Source organism: Eptesicus fuscus, chromosome 5 (genome assembly GCF_027574615.1).
Source record: "Eptesicus fuscus isolate TK198812 chromosome 5, DD_ASM_mEF_20220401, whole genome shotgun sequence".
NCBI classification, from domain to species: Eukaryota; Metazoa; Chordata; class Mammalia; order Chiroptera; family Vespertilionidae; genus Eptesicus; species Eptesicus fuscus.
In genome coordinates, this window is record NC_072477.1 from 47,501,622 (window position 1) to 47,518,654 (window position 17,033).

The 17,033-nt window shown below is 44.2% G+C and overlaps 1 protein-coding gene across 1 annotated transcript in view; it reads right to left on the bottom strand.

The window, feature by feature from the left end:
• The window catches only part of TLN2 (talin 2), a 425,370-nt gene that overhangs the window by 144,146 nt on the left and 264,191 nt on the right, over nucleotides 1-17,033 (bottom strand). Inside the window, exons 12-16 of the mRNA XM_008139166.3 lie at nucleotides 12,333-12,488; nucleotides 6,237-6,338; nucleotides 5,352-5,428; nucleotides 2,765-2,945; nucleotides 1,822-1,935 (exon numbers count right to left, since the gene is read on the bottom strand). Of these exons, the coding sequence (XP_008137388.2) occupies nucleotides 1,822-1,935; nucleotides 2,765-2,945; nucleotides 5,352-5,428; nucleotides 6,237-6,338; nucleotides 12,333-12,488 (630 nt within the window). The remainder of the gene's footprint in view (nucleotides 1-1,821; nucleotides 1,936-2,764; nucleotides 2,946-5,351; nucleotides 5,429-6,236; nucleotides 6,339-12,332; nucleotides 12,489-17,033) is intronic.

A 17,033-nucleotide genomic window follows, 5' to 3' on the forward strand; every position in this document is an offset into this window, starting at 1 on the left:
ATGAATGCCACATAGATGTGATTCCTTTCCTGGTAGGATTTTGGGGGGGGGGGGTGGAATAGAAGGGTCAAGACCCCTGTTCTATATCCAGCTTTACCACTAACAAATGGTACAACCTTGGGCAAATTACATCCAGGCCCTGAACCTCACATTTCTTACACTGTAGGAATTCAATGGTCTCTAACAGCCTTCTCACCTATAGATAGAAAACTCTCTTTTCTGGCATTTCTGGACTTAGTCAAATGATCATCTACACCAGTGATGGGCAACCTTTTGAGCTTGGTGTGTCAAACTTCGCCAAAAAACTGAGCATAACTCGGGTAGTGTGTCACTTTGAGGAAAAAACATTATTTCGTGATATTTATAGTTTAAATAACATAAATGTATAATTGTTATATATAATTGTATTTAATAAACCTCAGCGGCCACGTGTCATCAGAAATGGCTACGCGTGTCAGTGCTGACACGCGTGTCATAGGTTCGCCATCACTGATCTACACTATTATTGGCAACCCTAAGGAGATAAGGAAATATACTGATGCTGATCTGCTCCCTAAGACATTTCAAAAATACTAATCTATTCAGGATGTGCCTAGCACTACTAATACGTTTTGTATTCTAATTCTTAGAAAATTGATGAAGCAGAATGTTCAGTATATTAAAACTCTACCTTACAATTGTGCTGAGTTTGGGAGTCTGCCATATGTTTCACTCTGACATGCCCCAGAGCAAATGTTTAATGATTTCTGGGAGACACGGCACTGAGACAAGCAGCACGCACCCTGCGTGTATACAAGTACACAAATGAACAACACGGCTTCGGGAGAACTTGGCGCAGTTTATCCCGGCTGGACAAGATGAACTACAGACTGTATCTTGGTTCTGGCCCCTAGGATGGCCTTGTCAGTCCTAAAACAGGGGAATTCAACCCTGGCTGCCCATTAGAGTCACCTGGGAAGGAAGAAAAGCAGTTACCCAAGCCCCACCCCCAGAGACACAGATTTGTTTGGTGTGAGCCTCAGGCTTTGGCCTTAAAGCTCCTCAGGTGATTCTAATGTGCATAGGAGGTCTGAGAAGAACTAAAATGTAGATTCTGATTCCGAACGGGGAGGCCTACGATTTTGCACTCTCAGGAAACCCCAGGTGTTGCCAGTGCTGCTGGCCCCTGGACTATGATCTGCAAGGCAAGGGGCCCAGTGATTCCATGCACCAGTAGCTAAAGGACCTCAGCTAATTACCCCGCCCTGCTGAACAGCTCAGGAGCAGTGGTTCTCAAAGCACGGTCCCCAGAAAAGTGGCAACAGCATCACCAGAGACCTTGCTGGACATGCCCATCCTCAGGCCCCGCCCCACACCCACTGAGCCAGAGGCAACCTGTTTGAACAAGCCCTCCTAGCGGTACTGATGCATGCTAAGATTTGAAACCCACTTGTAATAACAAAAGCAGCTGATACTCATGAGCTCTCACGTGTGTTAGGTGCTGTCTTAAGAACTCTGCACGTGATTAGATTATCGAGTCCTCATGACCAACCTTCTGATGGGTGACAAATGGAGGCTTAGAGGAAGTTGACAGATTCACACAGCCACGGAGCAGTGGAGCTGGGGATTGAGCCCACGTGACGTGACTCTAGGGCCCAAGCTGTGAGCCCTCGCCAGGTACTGCCAACAGCCAATAGCACCCTATGATTCTCTCCTCCGAGAGTCAACGCCTCATTATCTTGGAAAAGACATGGTTTTCACTTCACCTGGCTGAGTCCAGAGTGCACAGCCCTCTGTCCTGCCTGGGCAGAGACACTGAATGAAACCACGTGCAATATTTACCATATCCTGGCCGAGAGGCGGCAGGGAGTCAAGCTCGCTGAGGTCGTCCTGGGCCTGCTGGACAGCATGCATGCTCGTGTTGATGGTCCCCATGAGGGCCTGCTGGGCCGAGGTCTGCAAAGACAGATGGACACAAGGTGGTCATACCATGGCTCCAGCCCTGACACAGCCCTCTACGCAAAACGAGATGAAACTGAACCCCTGCTAAAGACAAAGTGACCCAGGGCACAACTCCAAACTGCCCAAACCACCTCTCATTGGACAACTTAGCTGACAAGAAGGCTCAGAAAGAGTCCTTGTGAGGGAGCTAAGGGGATCCAGTCCTCGAGTATTGAATATAAAAGACCTCAGGCATGGGAAGCGTGTGTTACACCAGAACTCTTCCTGGTAAACAAGTAAGGATTCCACCTCCACCTACAGCCAACATGCCTCTTCGGAGTTGCATTACTTTTGAGCTTTCAGTCTCTTCAGCTTTCAAACAGTTCTTGTCCCAAAGCACAGGATCCCTGAGCAGACCCGAGAGAGCCAGTGCAGCAGGGGAACCATCACAGTGGAAGGAACCAATGACCCACTGGGGGAAGGGGGTGTGGTTCACTATAGACCGGTCTACTCCTAAGACTCTCCGAGGGGTATCTGGGCGAATTAGCAGCTTGACACTGCTAAGGCAGGGAAGCAGGTTTCTACCAGCCACATAGAGAGGATACTGTTTCTCTGCCGGCCCCAGAGGACAACTGTGATCCTAGACAGGAAGTTACCAGCGCCACACAATTAAAAGGAAACATGCTGAGAGTTAGGCGTCAGGACTGCACAGCTGAAGAGCCAGGGTCCAGACAGGAGCTAGCAAGAGTGTGGATGGCACACAGCCTAGCCCCACGCCGGCGCCCCTCCCTGCACACCAGAGGCAGCACCCTGACGTGCAGGGTGAGTGCCCGGGGAGCCTCACCAGCGGGGGCATGTGGCCTCGGTGCATCTGCCCAACCATGACCTGCTGCTGCGGCGAGGGCATGCTGCCAACGTTGAAGGTCTCTGGCCCGCTGGAGCCCGAGCGCATCACGGCCGGCAGCGCCACGGAGCCGTGCTCCACCTTGCCCGTCCGGTTGAACTGCTGCTGCAGGATGGTGGACCTGTGGGGGACAGGCAGTTGGTCACTGTGGGATGGCTACTCATGTGCAATGTCACAGACACCACAACTGTCACGAATATTTGCTGCTTTATGCTGTGGAGGCCAACTGGAAAGAGGCACGCATAGACAGGACTGTGAACGAAGAGGCAGACTGAAATGCTCCATGGAAGAACCCGGAGGTGAATGCTTTTAAAATAATAATATAAATAACCACTCCCAGTGGAGTTAACAGGTTCACGGTATATGCAATCAGTTGTTCTTAAACACACACAGAGATAGTCCTATAACAAAGATGTCCCAGGTATACCAGTGAGTAAGTTTTGTATACACTGACCTATTCAGCAAATCCTACTGAAATAGCATTCATTCAACAAATACCTACTGTGTGCCAGGTTCTGTTCTAGGCATGGGAACACTTATCCTTAGCTTAAAGGGGGAAGTATAGAAATAAACTTAAAGACATCTCCACAGCTTCGACCCCCTCCTGCAGAGCCAATGCCATTGGCCATGGAGGATATTCAAACACCCTTGGAGCCTTGATGATGGGACAGACTGGCACCTCTTCCAGCTGCTTTCAGCTGAAGTCTGGGAAGAGTCTTCGGACATCCAGTAAAGCGCAATATATCAATCTTTCACTGCTTAATATTTTCTTCAAATGAATGGTGAGTGCAAAGGACTTTGAACATATGAAGCTAAGAAGTCTGAGGATGGCATATCTGTCTCAGTAGCCCAGAGGGGGCCGGGTTGGTGAGCACTTGCATTTAGGGGCAGGGGCCTCTGTTCCAGAGTATTCAGACCATCATGGATCACTCCCCATTTTCCAGGGCAAAGCTATGAGCCATGCTAGGACACCAAGCAGCAGGCATGCATGGAGAAACATCACTGTCTATGGAGGGAGTGACACTAGGGAGCGGGGCCTGTGGCTCCTGTAGGAGGTCAGCTGAAAGCTGGGGTCCCACCAACGTCTGATGCAGGGAGAAGTGGAAGATCTCGCGATGCAACCACCTGGACCATTTTTCCTGTATGCCTTGACCAGCCCCTATCCTGATGCCAGGGGTGGGGAAGGGGGCAGCACTCCGGGCTCAGACACTTGCTGAGCTCTTCCTAGGTGAAGTGCAAGTGCAGCAGAGCCCTCTGAGGTGAATGCCACACCCTGTCAGGAAGTACTCACTAATTTCCACCTAATGGTTATTAATAATTCTGAGAACTTAAGGAGTTTCGCCAGAGGTAGCAAGCACAGTACTTGAAATGAGTTACATCAAGTTTGGTTCCAACCTGTGTACTGATGGGACAAATGGAAAAACGCCTTCAAGGTGATTATGAAGAAAATGGTGAGAAAGAGGTGCAGGGTGGTGATGAGAGAGAAACAAGTACTATGACTAAAGAAGTTCAAATGCTGGGATCTCTCCAATTTCCTGGCACTGTGCTGGAGGAAATGTCACAAGATCTGAATCTGAGTACTGGCACTGCCACATGAATGCATCTCAACTAACTCCCATGAGCTTCCGTTTCTGTATCTATGAATGGCAGAGGACAACATGTGGGTACCTCTGCCATAGGGGGTTGTTGTTGGGACCAAATAAGATAGAATGTGGGACACATAGTAAAAACAAAAAAGTTATTCCAATGCTCTGTTTAACAACAAAAAAAAAGAGGGGGGGGCTGCACAGGTTTCCATTCAATGGGGCTAAATTGAGATAGTTTTGAATTTAATATGATGATGATGATGATGATGGCAACAGCAAACATTCATTCTGTGCCAGGCACTGTTTTATGTGCTTCATTAGCAAGTCAATCAGCAAAATAAACCTTATAAGGAGTTATTATCATTATTCCCATTTTATAAATGAGATCAAGAGGGGGGGGACAGAGAAAATTCATAATGTCCACAAACCTGCAAATAAAAAATACAGCCCCCAGATTTGAACCCCAAGTTTGGCTGCAGCGTCCATGTTCTTACCCACTTCCTTCTGCAACATTACAATATGTGTATCAAGTGTGGCATGTCCCAAGTGGCCCACAAACAGTAACTCCTCCACTGGCTGGATTCCTACCCCCAAAGGGACAGGATCAAACAAAAGCTTGATCTGCAGCCCTTTAATGAAAAGGATGCGGTTTATGAGGTTTACATCAGAAATGCAGACCAGGACTCCTGAATGTTCCCTGCCGCTGAAGATGGATTAAACACCTGTTCAGTGTCTCCCTGAAATCGTTAACCCCCAGCTCCTCAGACACCCTGAGCACCGACACTGATGGTCTGGGACCACACTTCAGCAAGCCAGACTCATCGACATCATCCACTATCTTCTCCTCCATGTGAAGAACTTCCGGGCAACAGGCCCAGAGTGGGCAGGACCCCTGCCATGCAGTGGGAAGGCAGTTCTCTAGAGCTCTTAACGACACTTACTTTTTGGGGGAGACGGACTCTTCTAACATAGTTGACTCCTCATCACCCTCTAGTCCAAATCTATCTTTACTTTGTTTCTGGAGGTAAAACAAAACACAGAAACAAAAATCAGCAGGTCTTTACACAAGAACGTTTTAAAAGGTGTCACACAAGCAAAAATGTGGAGGTTTATAGCAAATTCCTTAGATTGGATATTTAATAAGTTATGGGTGAACAAAGGCCATAACAATAAAAAATAAATTATTTACTATGCAGAGATATATAATGTCTTCTGCATTTATTATTGCACAGACCTAATTTTATATAGTTAAAGTCAAGATGCAGATATTAATACTCTAGTAGAACTTGGTTCTTTGAATGGACTGTATCTAAAAGCTTTAGCAAACTTGTCTGTATACCATGATGGCATATAACCCTGTTATATTTGGGGAATAAAAACAACAACATGAAAAATGCAAAAAACGTCTTCAGACCCTTAATCTGAGCTCCTACAGAGGCTGGAAAGTGTAACATAACTACCTAGAGAGGAAGATGCCGAGGGGTTAGTTAGGTTCATTCATTAGCTAAGTGATGCACTACCACTAATTACCCGGCAGTCAATGATACAGATGATCTGCAGCAAATTCAGAAATTCTCATAGGATCTTTAGGTCAAAGACCACACACTCAAGCAATCTCAACATCATAGATTAAATTAGTGAATCAACTACTTCAAATAAGGTGTTTTTGTTTATCCAGGTAGCCATATCATCTAAACCAGCAGTGGCCAACCTTTCGGACCTCATGGACCACCAGTGGTCCGTGGACCACCAGTTGGCAACTGCTGATCTAAACCGAGTCTTAATAAAGAAACCTTGCTTTTTCAATTGGTATCAGTAGGAAATACCTTTTTGAGGATGATATCAATGTAGCCTGCAATCAGCTGGGATATTTGCTCTCCCTCAGTGGTTTGCACTGAGTAGTAACTCTCCTGATATTCCCCAAAATCCTGGAAGGGGAAAGAAGCATTAGGAGAAATATAATAAATCAGATATATCAGCAGTTTTAAAGGTGAGACGGTCCAAGTTCAAGATGGCATAGACTTAACATGTCCCTGCTCATCCCCTCCAAAATACAACCAAACATCCTAAATCTTATTTGACAAACAGGGTAAAAAGGGCTCTCAAAGCTCAAAAGGTGAACTAGCTGGGGGCCTCAGGCCATGAGAAGCCACATCCACTGACTTCCTGTGTTTTATTTTATACTAGAGGCCCAGTGCATGAAATTTGTGCAGGGGTAGGGTCCCTAGGCCTAGCCAGTGATCAGGGCTGATCAGGGCCTTCTGGCTGCCGGCTGAGGCCTTCCTTCATTTCATGCTGCCCACTGGTGGTCAGCACACATCATAGTGAGCAATCGAACTCCTGGTCTCCCGGTCGAACTCCCGAGGGAACACTTTGCATATTAGCCTTTTACATATATATAGATCCCTTTACTCCACGCTTGGGTACTAGAGAGGCCCACACTTAGAACCTCCAACAAACAGTTTTTGAAAAGCCTGTTCTCTGTGGCAAAAGGAGCAGAAGAGGAAAGCCCAACAGAGATCTCGTTGGGAGCCCCAACCCAGCTCCACAGCCTGGGCTGTGTTCACCGGCAGCCTCAGAGCAATGAAAGCCCAGGCTGTCCCAGCCCCTGCTCCACAATCCAGGCAGGCAGGGGGTTTGATCTTCTGCAGCCATGGCCAGAGTGAAACCCTGTGCCTCCCTGTCTTCCACCCAGTGGCATAACAAGACTCAGGTCCAGTGGCTTCTGCCTCCCCACAGAGGTCACCCAGCAGTAGCAGGTAGCCCAGGGAAGTGCCCCCCTCCCTCACAGGCAGCAGCAACAAGGTCTGAGCAACAATCCCAGCAGTGACAAAGAAACAAAGGAGTTCAGAATAGCACTGCATGGGTTCAGAAAATGAATTGTCATTGCCACTAAAGCACACAAAGGTAGGCTTAGAACTAAATCTACATAAGGTGACTGGTAAAATAGAAAATTTAAATCAGATCATGAGTCTTCTAATATACAACCAAAATGTCTAGGATTCAACTGAAAATCACTATTTATATCAAGAACCAGGACAACTACAATATGAATAAGAAAAGATAATCAATTGATGCCAATACTGAGATGAATCAGATATTGGAATTCTCAGATAGGGGTTTTAAAGTAGCCATCATAAAAAATGTTTCAATCAATTAGAAATTCTCCTGAAACAAGTGAAAATATTGGAAAGTTTCAAAGTAGAAATGTAAGTAATTAAAAAGATGAAATGAAAATTATAGAACTGAAAAATGCAATAACCAAAATAAAATAGTAGTGTGGAGATGAGAGAGGACAGAATCAGTAAACTTGAATTTAGTCAATCAGAGCATTAGAGAGGAAATAGATAGAACAAGCAGAGCTTCAAGGATCTATGGGACAACAAACAGCAAAAGATCTAATCCTATATAATAAAAAGGTAATATGCAAATTGACCATCACACACTCACAATATGGCTGCCTACAACCAGGCCGGCAGGGGGGTTAGTGAAGGACGACCAAACGACTGAACAGCAGGCTGCGTGGGGCAACCAGGCCGGCGGGGGGAGGGGCAGTTGGGGGTGACCAGGCCAGCAGGGGAGCAGTTGGGGGCGATTAGGCTGGTGGGGACACAGTGAGGGGCAACTAGGCCGGCAGGGGGACAGTTGGGGGTAACCAGGCTGGCAGGGGGGTCAGGTAGGAGCGACCCGGCTGGCAGGGGGGGCAGTAAGGGGTGACCAGGCCAGCGGTGGGGGGGCAGTTAGGAGCAACCAGGCCGGCAGGGAAGGGGCAGTTGGGGGCGACCTGGCCAGCAGGGTGGGCAGTTATGGGTGATCAGGCCAGCATGCAGAGGCAGTGAGGGCTGATCAGGCCGGCAGGTGGGGGGCAGTTAGGGGCGATCAGGCAGGCAGGCAGGTGAGCAATTATGAGCCAGTGGTCCAGGATTGTGAGAGGGAAGTCTGACTGCCGGTTTAGGCCCGATCCTAAACCAGCAGTTGGACATCCCCCGAGGCATCCCAGATTGGAGAGGGTGCAGGCTGGGCTGAAGGGGACCCTCTCCCCATGCACAAATTTTGTGCACTGGGCCTCTAGCATACATATCATCATCAGAATCCCAGAAGGAGAGAACAGTGTGAGACCAAAAAAAAAAGTATTTGAAGAAATACTGGCTGAAAACATCTCCAAAATAAAGAAGTTAAGCAAACCCCAAACAGAACAATCCCTAAGAAATCCACACCAATAACTTTTAAAAATAATTGATTTCAGTGAAACAAGGAAGGACATAGAAGACGCAACAGGAGAGCCTAGGCTGGGCTGCTCTGGCTCCCTGGGAAGTCAGAGAAAAGGGGGCCTTGGAGACAGGGTTAGGGGGGGTTAGCCTGGGATGAGCTGCTGCTGCTGCCCATTGCTCCCCTGGTTGCAAGTCTCCTGGGGACACTTAGGGTTTAGGTGACACATGCCTGTTGGGAATGATGAGGGGCAGGGAATGGTGCAGGTGTGCTCCCCAGCGGGAGAGAGTGCCCACATTAAGAACTTTTGAAAACTAAGGACAAATAAAAATATTTAAAATAGCCATAGAAAAGTGATATATTATCGAGAAACAAACATACTATCTGTAAATGAACTTGAATGACAGAAAATTCTAATCTGCCGAAACCGGTTTGGCTCAGTGGATAGAGCGTCGGCCTGTGGACTGAAGGGTCCCGGGTTCGATTGCGGTCAAGGGCATGTACCTTGGTTGCGGGCACATCCCCAGTGGGGGGTGTGCAGGAGGCAGCTGATCAATGTTTCTCTCTCATCGATGTTTCTAACTCTCTGTCCCTCTCCCTTCCTCTCTGTAAAAAATCAATAAAATATATTTAAAAAAAAAAAAAAGAAAATTCTAATCTGAAACCCTGGAGGTCAGAAAGGAGTGGCATGACATTTTTCAAGTGCAAAAAAGAAACAAACAAACAAACAAAAAAAACCACACTGGACATTTCAAATCCTATATCTGTCAAAATTAACCTTCATGAATAAAGGGGAAATAAGAACATTCTGAGATGAAAAAAACCACAAAAAACCTAAGAGAATTTGTTGTTGGCTGACCTATCTTTAAAGAATGGCTAAAGGAGGCTCTCCAAACATAAAGAAGATGGTAACAGAAGAAGGCTGGAAAGTTTTAAAAGGGAAAGAACAACAGGATGGATAAAAACAGAAATAAATGTAATTGACTATCCTTTACCTCATAAGTTTTTTAGGTCATAGTTTATGGTTGAAGCAAAAGTTATAACACCATCTCATGTGGTGTTCAATGCATTTAGAATATTTAAACAATAACACTTAAAAAGTGGAGAGTGGAGAGACCTAAATGGAAGGTTGGTTTCTACACTTTACTTGAAGTGGTAAAACAATGACACCAGTAGGCTGCAATTAATATCATATGTATATGGTAACAACTAAAACAATTATTAAGAACACCATACAAAGAGATATACTAAAAAACATAAATAAATAAAAATGAAACTCTAAAAAATGTAACCCCCAGGAAGGCAAGAAAACAGAGGAAAAAGAAATAGAGAGGATAAACAAACAAAAAAATTATAAAATAGTAGACTTACGCCCTAACATCAAAAATTAGCTAAAAACCCAAATGGTCTAAACATGACAATTAAAAGAAAGACATTGACAGGGTGGATTTTAAAAAATCAAAGAAACCACAACCCAACTCTATGCTCTTTATATGAAACACATTTTAAATATAACAATATAACTAGACTGTTAATAAAAGGATAGAAAAAATATGACATGCGAACATTCATTTAAAATATGAGTGGCTATATTAATATAAGATAAAGACTTCAGAGCAAAAAAATTTACTAGGAAGAAAATATGTAATAATAAAGACAATTTCTCCATTAATAAGATAAAGGAGTCTTAGATGTATAGAAACCAAACAATAGGGCTTCAAAATATATAAAGCAAAAACTAATAGAGATGAAAGGAGATACAGAAAAAGCCAGAGTCGCTGTTGGGAATTGATAGAATAACTAGACAGAACATTAACAAGGATACAGAAGACTGGAACAACACCATTAACTAACAGGATCTACCTGGCATTTATAGAACACTTCACTCAACAGCAGAATATACATTCTTTTCAATCACTCAGAGAACATTCTCCAAGAATGATCATATCCTAGGATATAAAACAAATCTTAAAATGCTAAGAAGTAAAATTATACTTAATATGTTCTTTGGCTGTAATAAAGTCAAAGTAAAAATCAATAACAGACAACAGGAAAATCTCTAAATACTTGGAAATTAAATTAAGGCTAGGAATAGGAAGGAAACAAATATTACATGTTACAAACATAAAAACCAACCTTATACTTTAATAAAAATAATGAAAATTCATTGTTTTCTGCTTGAGTACTTACTGAGATTCATAACTATGTAAAATGTTGTTTTTAACAAAGCAATACTTGGACCTAGTTTAAAAAGACCAATCTTGCTACGAGGTATATAATAACACGTAGCTGTCCTCTGCCCTACACATTCCTGCCTTCACTTCCCACCCCCGACCCCCATTTTCAACCCTTTTAAGCAGTTTCTTCTCCTATAAGTTCTCACTTAATATCATCCCTATGGGAAACGATGTATAAGGAAACAAAATTTACCAAAGGTTAATTGATATAAACCAGAATTAAGTTCCTAGGGAATCTCATCAACATTATAATGAAATGAGGTTATCTGAGGATCTGCTGCATTTCTAAATAACATGTTTATATTAATTTATTGATTTATCTACTTTAGAAATTATTCACAACTTCCTGCAATGGAAAATGAGAACATAGTTCTCTAAGTATGAACACTCATTTTTAAGGGTAACGCAGGTACAGCTGTCACTGATTATAGGAGGAAAGAAGGTGTGTTTTCTGAAAATTTCTTATAACTGGCGTGAGTCTATCAATCGATGATGATCAACTTAGATAACTGATTTGTCCCTCCAAGGCTACTTCCTTACACCTGTTTTTCTGATGGCCTATTATGAGCTCTTGCCTCAATGCCACCTGACATCTCAAGTGTTCAGGAGAGCTGGAGAATAGTACCCTTCAGGAGTTGCGAAGAAACTGACAAATTTTAAGGTTTTTTTTTTTTTTTAAAAAACTTCTCTTCTTACTCAACTTGCCCTACTAATTCTCACATGTAAGTCTGACTATTAGTTAAGGCTACACAGTTAGACTCTGCTAAGAGCAAATACTGAGTTTGGGAGCTGGAGTTCAGAGGTCTGAAGGCCTATGGCAAACACACTGTTCATATTTTCCATGTATTTCACATGGGGCATTTCATCATAATCATGTCATTTGATCCCAGCAACTCTGTGAAATAGGTATTGCTATCCCCATTTTACAGCTGAGGAAGTTAAGGCTCAGTGAGGACAGGTGACTTGAGCAAGGTCACAGAGCTCGGAAATGACAAGCTGGGGTGGAATACTACCCCCAAAGTCTACGCTATTTCCACTGTACAGCATGCTCTCTTTCTAGGCAGGCTGGGAAAACACACCTCAGCAAGATGTCAAGGTTCTTAGGAACTTCTACAACAATCAGAGGTAAAGGGCGCCTTTGGATGGGCCTCAGAGCTTTAGAGAGTTTCCTTTTAGGGTATGTTAGGGATGGCATCAGGGACACAGAAGACTGAGAAGCGTTCTGTGAGTGGCTCCTCCTAGAGACATTCTTACTCAAAGCACCAGAGAGGAGGGGGTGGCCAAGGATACCCAGCTTTTATACATTTCCTTCAGTTCTGGATCATTCCCCACGCCCACCCCATGGTCTCCCACCATCTGTCCCTCTCCACACTGCACTAAAGCCAGGGAAACGCAGTGAGCTTGTACTGTCTCTCCTGCCTCACCATATCACCCAAAGCCACATGAGCCCCCTCGTTGCCCTCTGCCAGTCCCTACCAACGTGAAGCTCTTGGGCGAGGCTGCCCAGCGCTTGACCGTGGTGAGCGGCCACTCCTGCAGCACTTCCTTGGTCTTCTCATCCACGCGCATCACTGAGTCCTTGGTGATGCCCAGCAGGCGTGGCACCAGCTTGTTCTTGCCTTTCATCTTTTCCTGAAACAGGAGACACCAAGTCAGCACTCTTCCTCTGGATACATCTGATTTTGCCAAATAACCAATGATATTGCAATGTTTTACCTGTGGTCATCTTACATACACTGTGTTTCAAAATAGGCAGAACTACTGAGTCTTAAAAATCTTTACTGATGATTAGTTTTAATAACTGTTTAAGAAACAGTAACCATGCCTATTAAATTGATGGCTACCTACCTGTCACGCACACCTGAACAAATTCGAGATTAGTTAATAACTTAGGGGAAACATACAGGTGAATATTTTTGTGATCACTGAGTGTGAAAGGACCCTTTATACCAACATAAAAAAACACATAAAGGAAATGATTAATAACTTTAACTACAAAATATAATGGACTTCAATATATCTAAAAAAGAGAGAGAGGTAGGAGAAAAAGACAGAAACCTCATCATAAACAAAATGAAAAAGCAAATGACCGGGGAATCAATATTTACAACAAATACAAAGATAAAAAATTTCATATACATTGTATGTGAAAGGTTATCATAAATCAACAATAACTAGCAAAGAACATACACAGAAACTTTGAAAATAATACAGTAGTTAGGTAATAAGTAATCAACAATTGGATAAAGTTCATGTATATAAGATGGCAGATTTAAAAAAAATAATAGAATTGAAGAAGACGTAAAGGGGAAACACTGTTGAGGGAGTTGAAAATGGCAGAGCCTTTATCGAATAAATGTGTTAGTAATGAACGAAAGCTTTAGAAATATTTCTACTTTTGACACATCTTGCTTTTAGAAACTTGTTAAAAAAAACAAATTATAAATGGATGTGAAGATTATATAGCAAGAAGGCTCAACTCAAGTTTACCATACTGGAAAGTGAGAAATAACCAAATTTTCAATAAATAGGGGATTTGAAAAATTATGGCACAAATACAGACTACAACTCTTAAAATGCATATTATAGGAAAACAATTGGAATCGGGGCAATACAGTTTTCACAATATATTATAAAATAAAATAAAAAACAGTTTGTACTGCATAATCCTAAAGGAAGTAAAATTTTAAGCCTAAATTTCAATTTAAAACATTAAAAGAAAATTTAAAAAATAACATTTTATTATGTGATAAAATGGTGGCAACAATCATCTCAAGTGATTTGTATTATTTTCTTGTGCTTTTCCTTATTCCCAAAATTTCATCCAATACACATCTTTTTGTTGTCAAGGAAAAACAAACTTTTCCAATAGTATTTGCCGAAACCTAGTGATGACTACACCACGATTCCCTAAAGAATACATGTACAAATTAGCACACACAAAGTGTCTATATAAGTAGGTGTTAGTACAAGGGGACAGGCACTCAACACAGGACAGGAGTGTACTACATGTTAGTCTTTTCCATTAATTTTCAAAGCATCCCTTAAATGTTGGCATCATCATCATCATCATCCCTGTTTTGAAATGAAGGGGCCAGCAACTCGCCCAAGGCGGACAGCAGTGAGTGGGAAAGCCATGATTAGAACACAGATTTGAGTAGCTCAAAAATAAAGCAGACTGTCTACCAGTCTGTGCTTCTTCTGGGGGAAGCAATTGGAAAAAAGCAAAAAATGCCCCCTTCTAGCCCCCACGGGCAGTTCATAAATCATCAGGTGGTGAAGGTCACAGCACACCTCCATTTTCCTCCCTGGAGGAAGAAATAACAGCATCGGGAATTTGCGTGGGTGGCCAAGGAGTGGAGTATACTTTGCAAGAACCTCCCAATACTTATGAAAGCAAAGAAGAGTCAGACTCTGTGAAGACACAAGAGGTGAAATCAGTGCCCGTGGAGGATGCCAATCAGTCTAATTTGGCTTCAGGAGCCACACAGAGAGTTAGGTGCAGAGGCCCTGGGCAGCTGGTTTAGTCACACATGGGGGAATGAGATGGTCAAAGGGTATAAACTTGTAATTATAAGAGGAATGAGTTCTGGGGATTTAATGTACGCTACTGTGACTATAATCAACAATACTGTATTATATACTTGAAAGCTATAAAGAGAGTAGATCTTAAATGTTCTCTACATAACAATAAAAATATGATAATTATGTGAGGAGGATATAACCTCATTATGGTAATAATTTTACAATATATACATATAACAATTCATCACATTGTACAACTTAAACTTCCACAATGTTCTATGTCAGTTATATCTCACAAAAGTTGGGAGAAAAAGATAACATCATCTGATAATTTCATATGAAGCCACTAAGGTGGTCTGATAAAATTCAGCACCTACTCATTATAAATAATTCATTAAAATGCTGGACTACATATACTTTCTCGAAGAGTATTTCAAGCCTATTATCAGTATTCTACTTAATAGAGAAATGCTAGAGAGAAATATTGGGATATGAACAAGTTACCCTTTAAAATTGTACCCTTCAACATTATTTTGGAAGTTCTGGAAAATGCAGAAAGATTTTTTTTTTTTAATTCTAAGCATTAGTTCAGGGAATGAAGGAACAAAATTATTTATTTATTGCTATGATTGTTTTTCTTATAACAAGATACCAGAATCATTTAACTATTTACTTTGAAATAATCATAGATTAACAGTATGCTGTGAAAGTAATACAGACAATAAAAAAATCAGATATGTGTGAGCATGTAGAAAAACTGGAGCCTTAATACACAGTTGGTGGTCCCTTTAGAAAATAGTTTGGAAGTTCCTCAAATAATTAAACATGGAGATAACATACAACACAGCAATTCTACTCCTAGGCAAATATATATCCAAGAATTCAAGGCATATGTCCACAGAAAAGGTTGTACATGAATGTATGTAGCAGTATTTAATCCATAGGTGGAAACCCAAATGTTTATCAGCTGATGAATGGATGAACAGTGTTATATTCACCTTAGCTCCTGGCAACCACCCATCTAGTCTCTGTTTCTATGATATCCTCTTTTTAAAATTTCACAAATAAATGAAATCATATAGCATTTGTCTTTGTCTGACTTATTTCACTTAGCATAATGCCCTCCAGATCCATCCATGTCATTGCAAATGTCAGGGTTTCCTTCTTTTCTAAGGCAGAATATTACACAGTAATATGTGTGTGTGTGTGTACTAGTGGCCCAGTGCACAAAATTCGTGCATGGGGGGGGGAGTGTTCCTCAGCCCGGCCTGTACCCTCTCCAATCTGGGACCCCTCAAAGGATGTCCTACTGCCGGTTTACAGGGATCGGGCCTAAACCAGCAGTTGGACATCCCTCTCGCAATCTGGGACTGCTGGCTCCTAACCGCTCACTTGCCTGCCTGCCTGCCTGATTGCCCCTAAGTACTCTGTCTGCCGGCCTGCTCACCCACAACTGCCCCCCCCGTCTGGCCTGATCACCCCTAAATGCCCCCCCCGCCACTGTGCTCACCCCCAACTGCCCCCCTGCCAGCTTGTTCACCCCCAACTGCCTCCCCTGCCAGCCTGCTCACTCCAAACTGGCCCCCTGCTGGCCTGATCACCTCCAACTGACCCCCATTGATGGCCTGCTCACCCCCAACTGGCCTCCTTGCTGGTCTGCTTACCCCCAATGGCCCCGCCCCCCACCAGCCTGATCACCCACAACTGCCCTCCCCTCTTGGCCTCTAACCGCCTCTACCTTGGCCCCGCCACCATGGCTTTGTCCAGAAGAACATCCGGAAGGTCTCCTGGAAGGTTTCCCAGTCTAATTAGCATGTTACCCTTTTATTAGTATAGATAGAGGCCTGCTAGCATGGGTGGGGGCCAGCTGGTTTGCCCTGAAGGGTGTCCCAGATCAGGGTGGGGGTTCCCTTGGGCGTGGGGTGGCCTGGGCGAGGGACCTGTGGTGGTTTGCAGGCTGGCCACGACCCCATTGGGTGAGGGTTCCTGCTAGGGGGGCGTGGCCAGCCTGGGTGAGGGGCTGGGGGCTGTTTTCAGGCTGGCCACAGCCCCTTCAGGGTGGGGGTCCCCGCTGGGGTGCCTGGCCAGCCTGGGTGAGGGGCTGATGGCTGTTTGCAGGCTGGCCATGCCCCCCAGCAGGAATTCTTACTCCATGGGGGCATGGCCAACCTGGGTAAGGGGCTGAGGGTGGTTTTCAGGCTGGCCACAGCCCCTTTAGGGTGGGGGGTCCCACTGGGGTGCCTGGCCAGCATGGGTGAGAGGCTAATGGCTGTTTGCAGGCTGGCCAAGCCTCCCAGCAGGAACCCTCACCCCATGGGGGTGTGGCCAGCCTGGGTGAGGGACTGAGGGCTGTTTTCAGGCTGGCCACACCCCCTTCAGAGTGGGGGTCCCAGCCCCCTTTTTTCTTTTTTTTTTCAGCGCCTCCTTGAGCGAAGGCCAGGGCCAGCTGGAAGCAGGTATTTGGGATTTATTTATCTTCTATAATTGAAACTTTGTAGCCTTGAGTGGAGGCCAGGGCTGGCCAGGGCAGGGGGAAGCTTGGCTTCCTCCATCACCGGGGGCAACCCAAGCCTCCTGCTCATTCCAGCTCCATGGCCACCGCCATCTTTGTTGGGTTAATTTGCATACTCGCTCTGATTGGCTGGTGGGCAT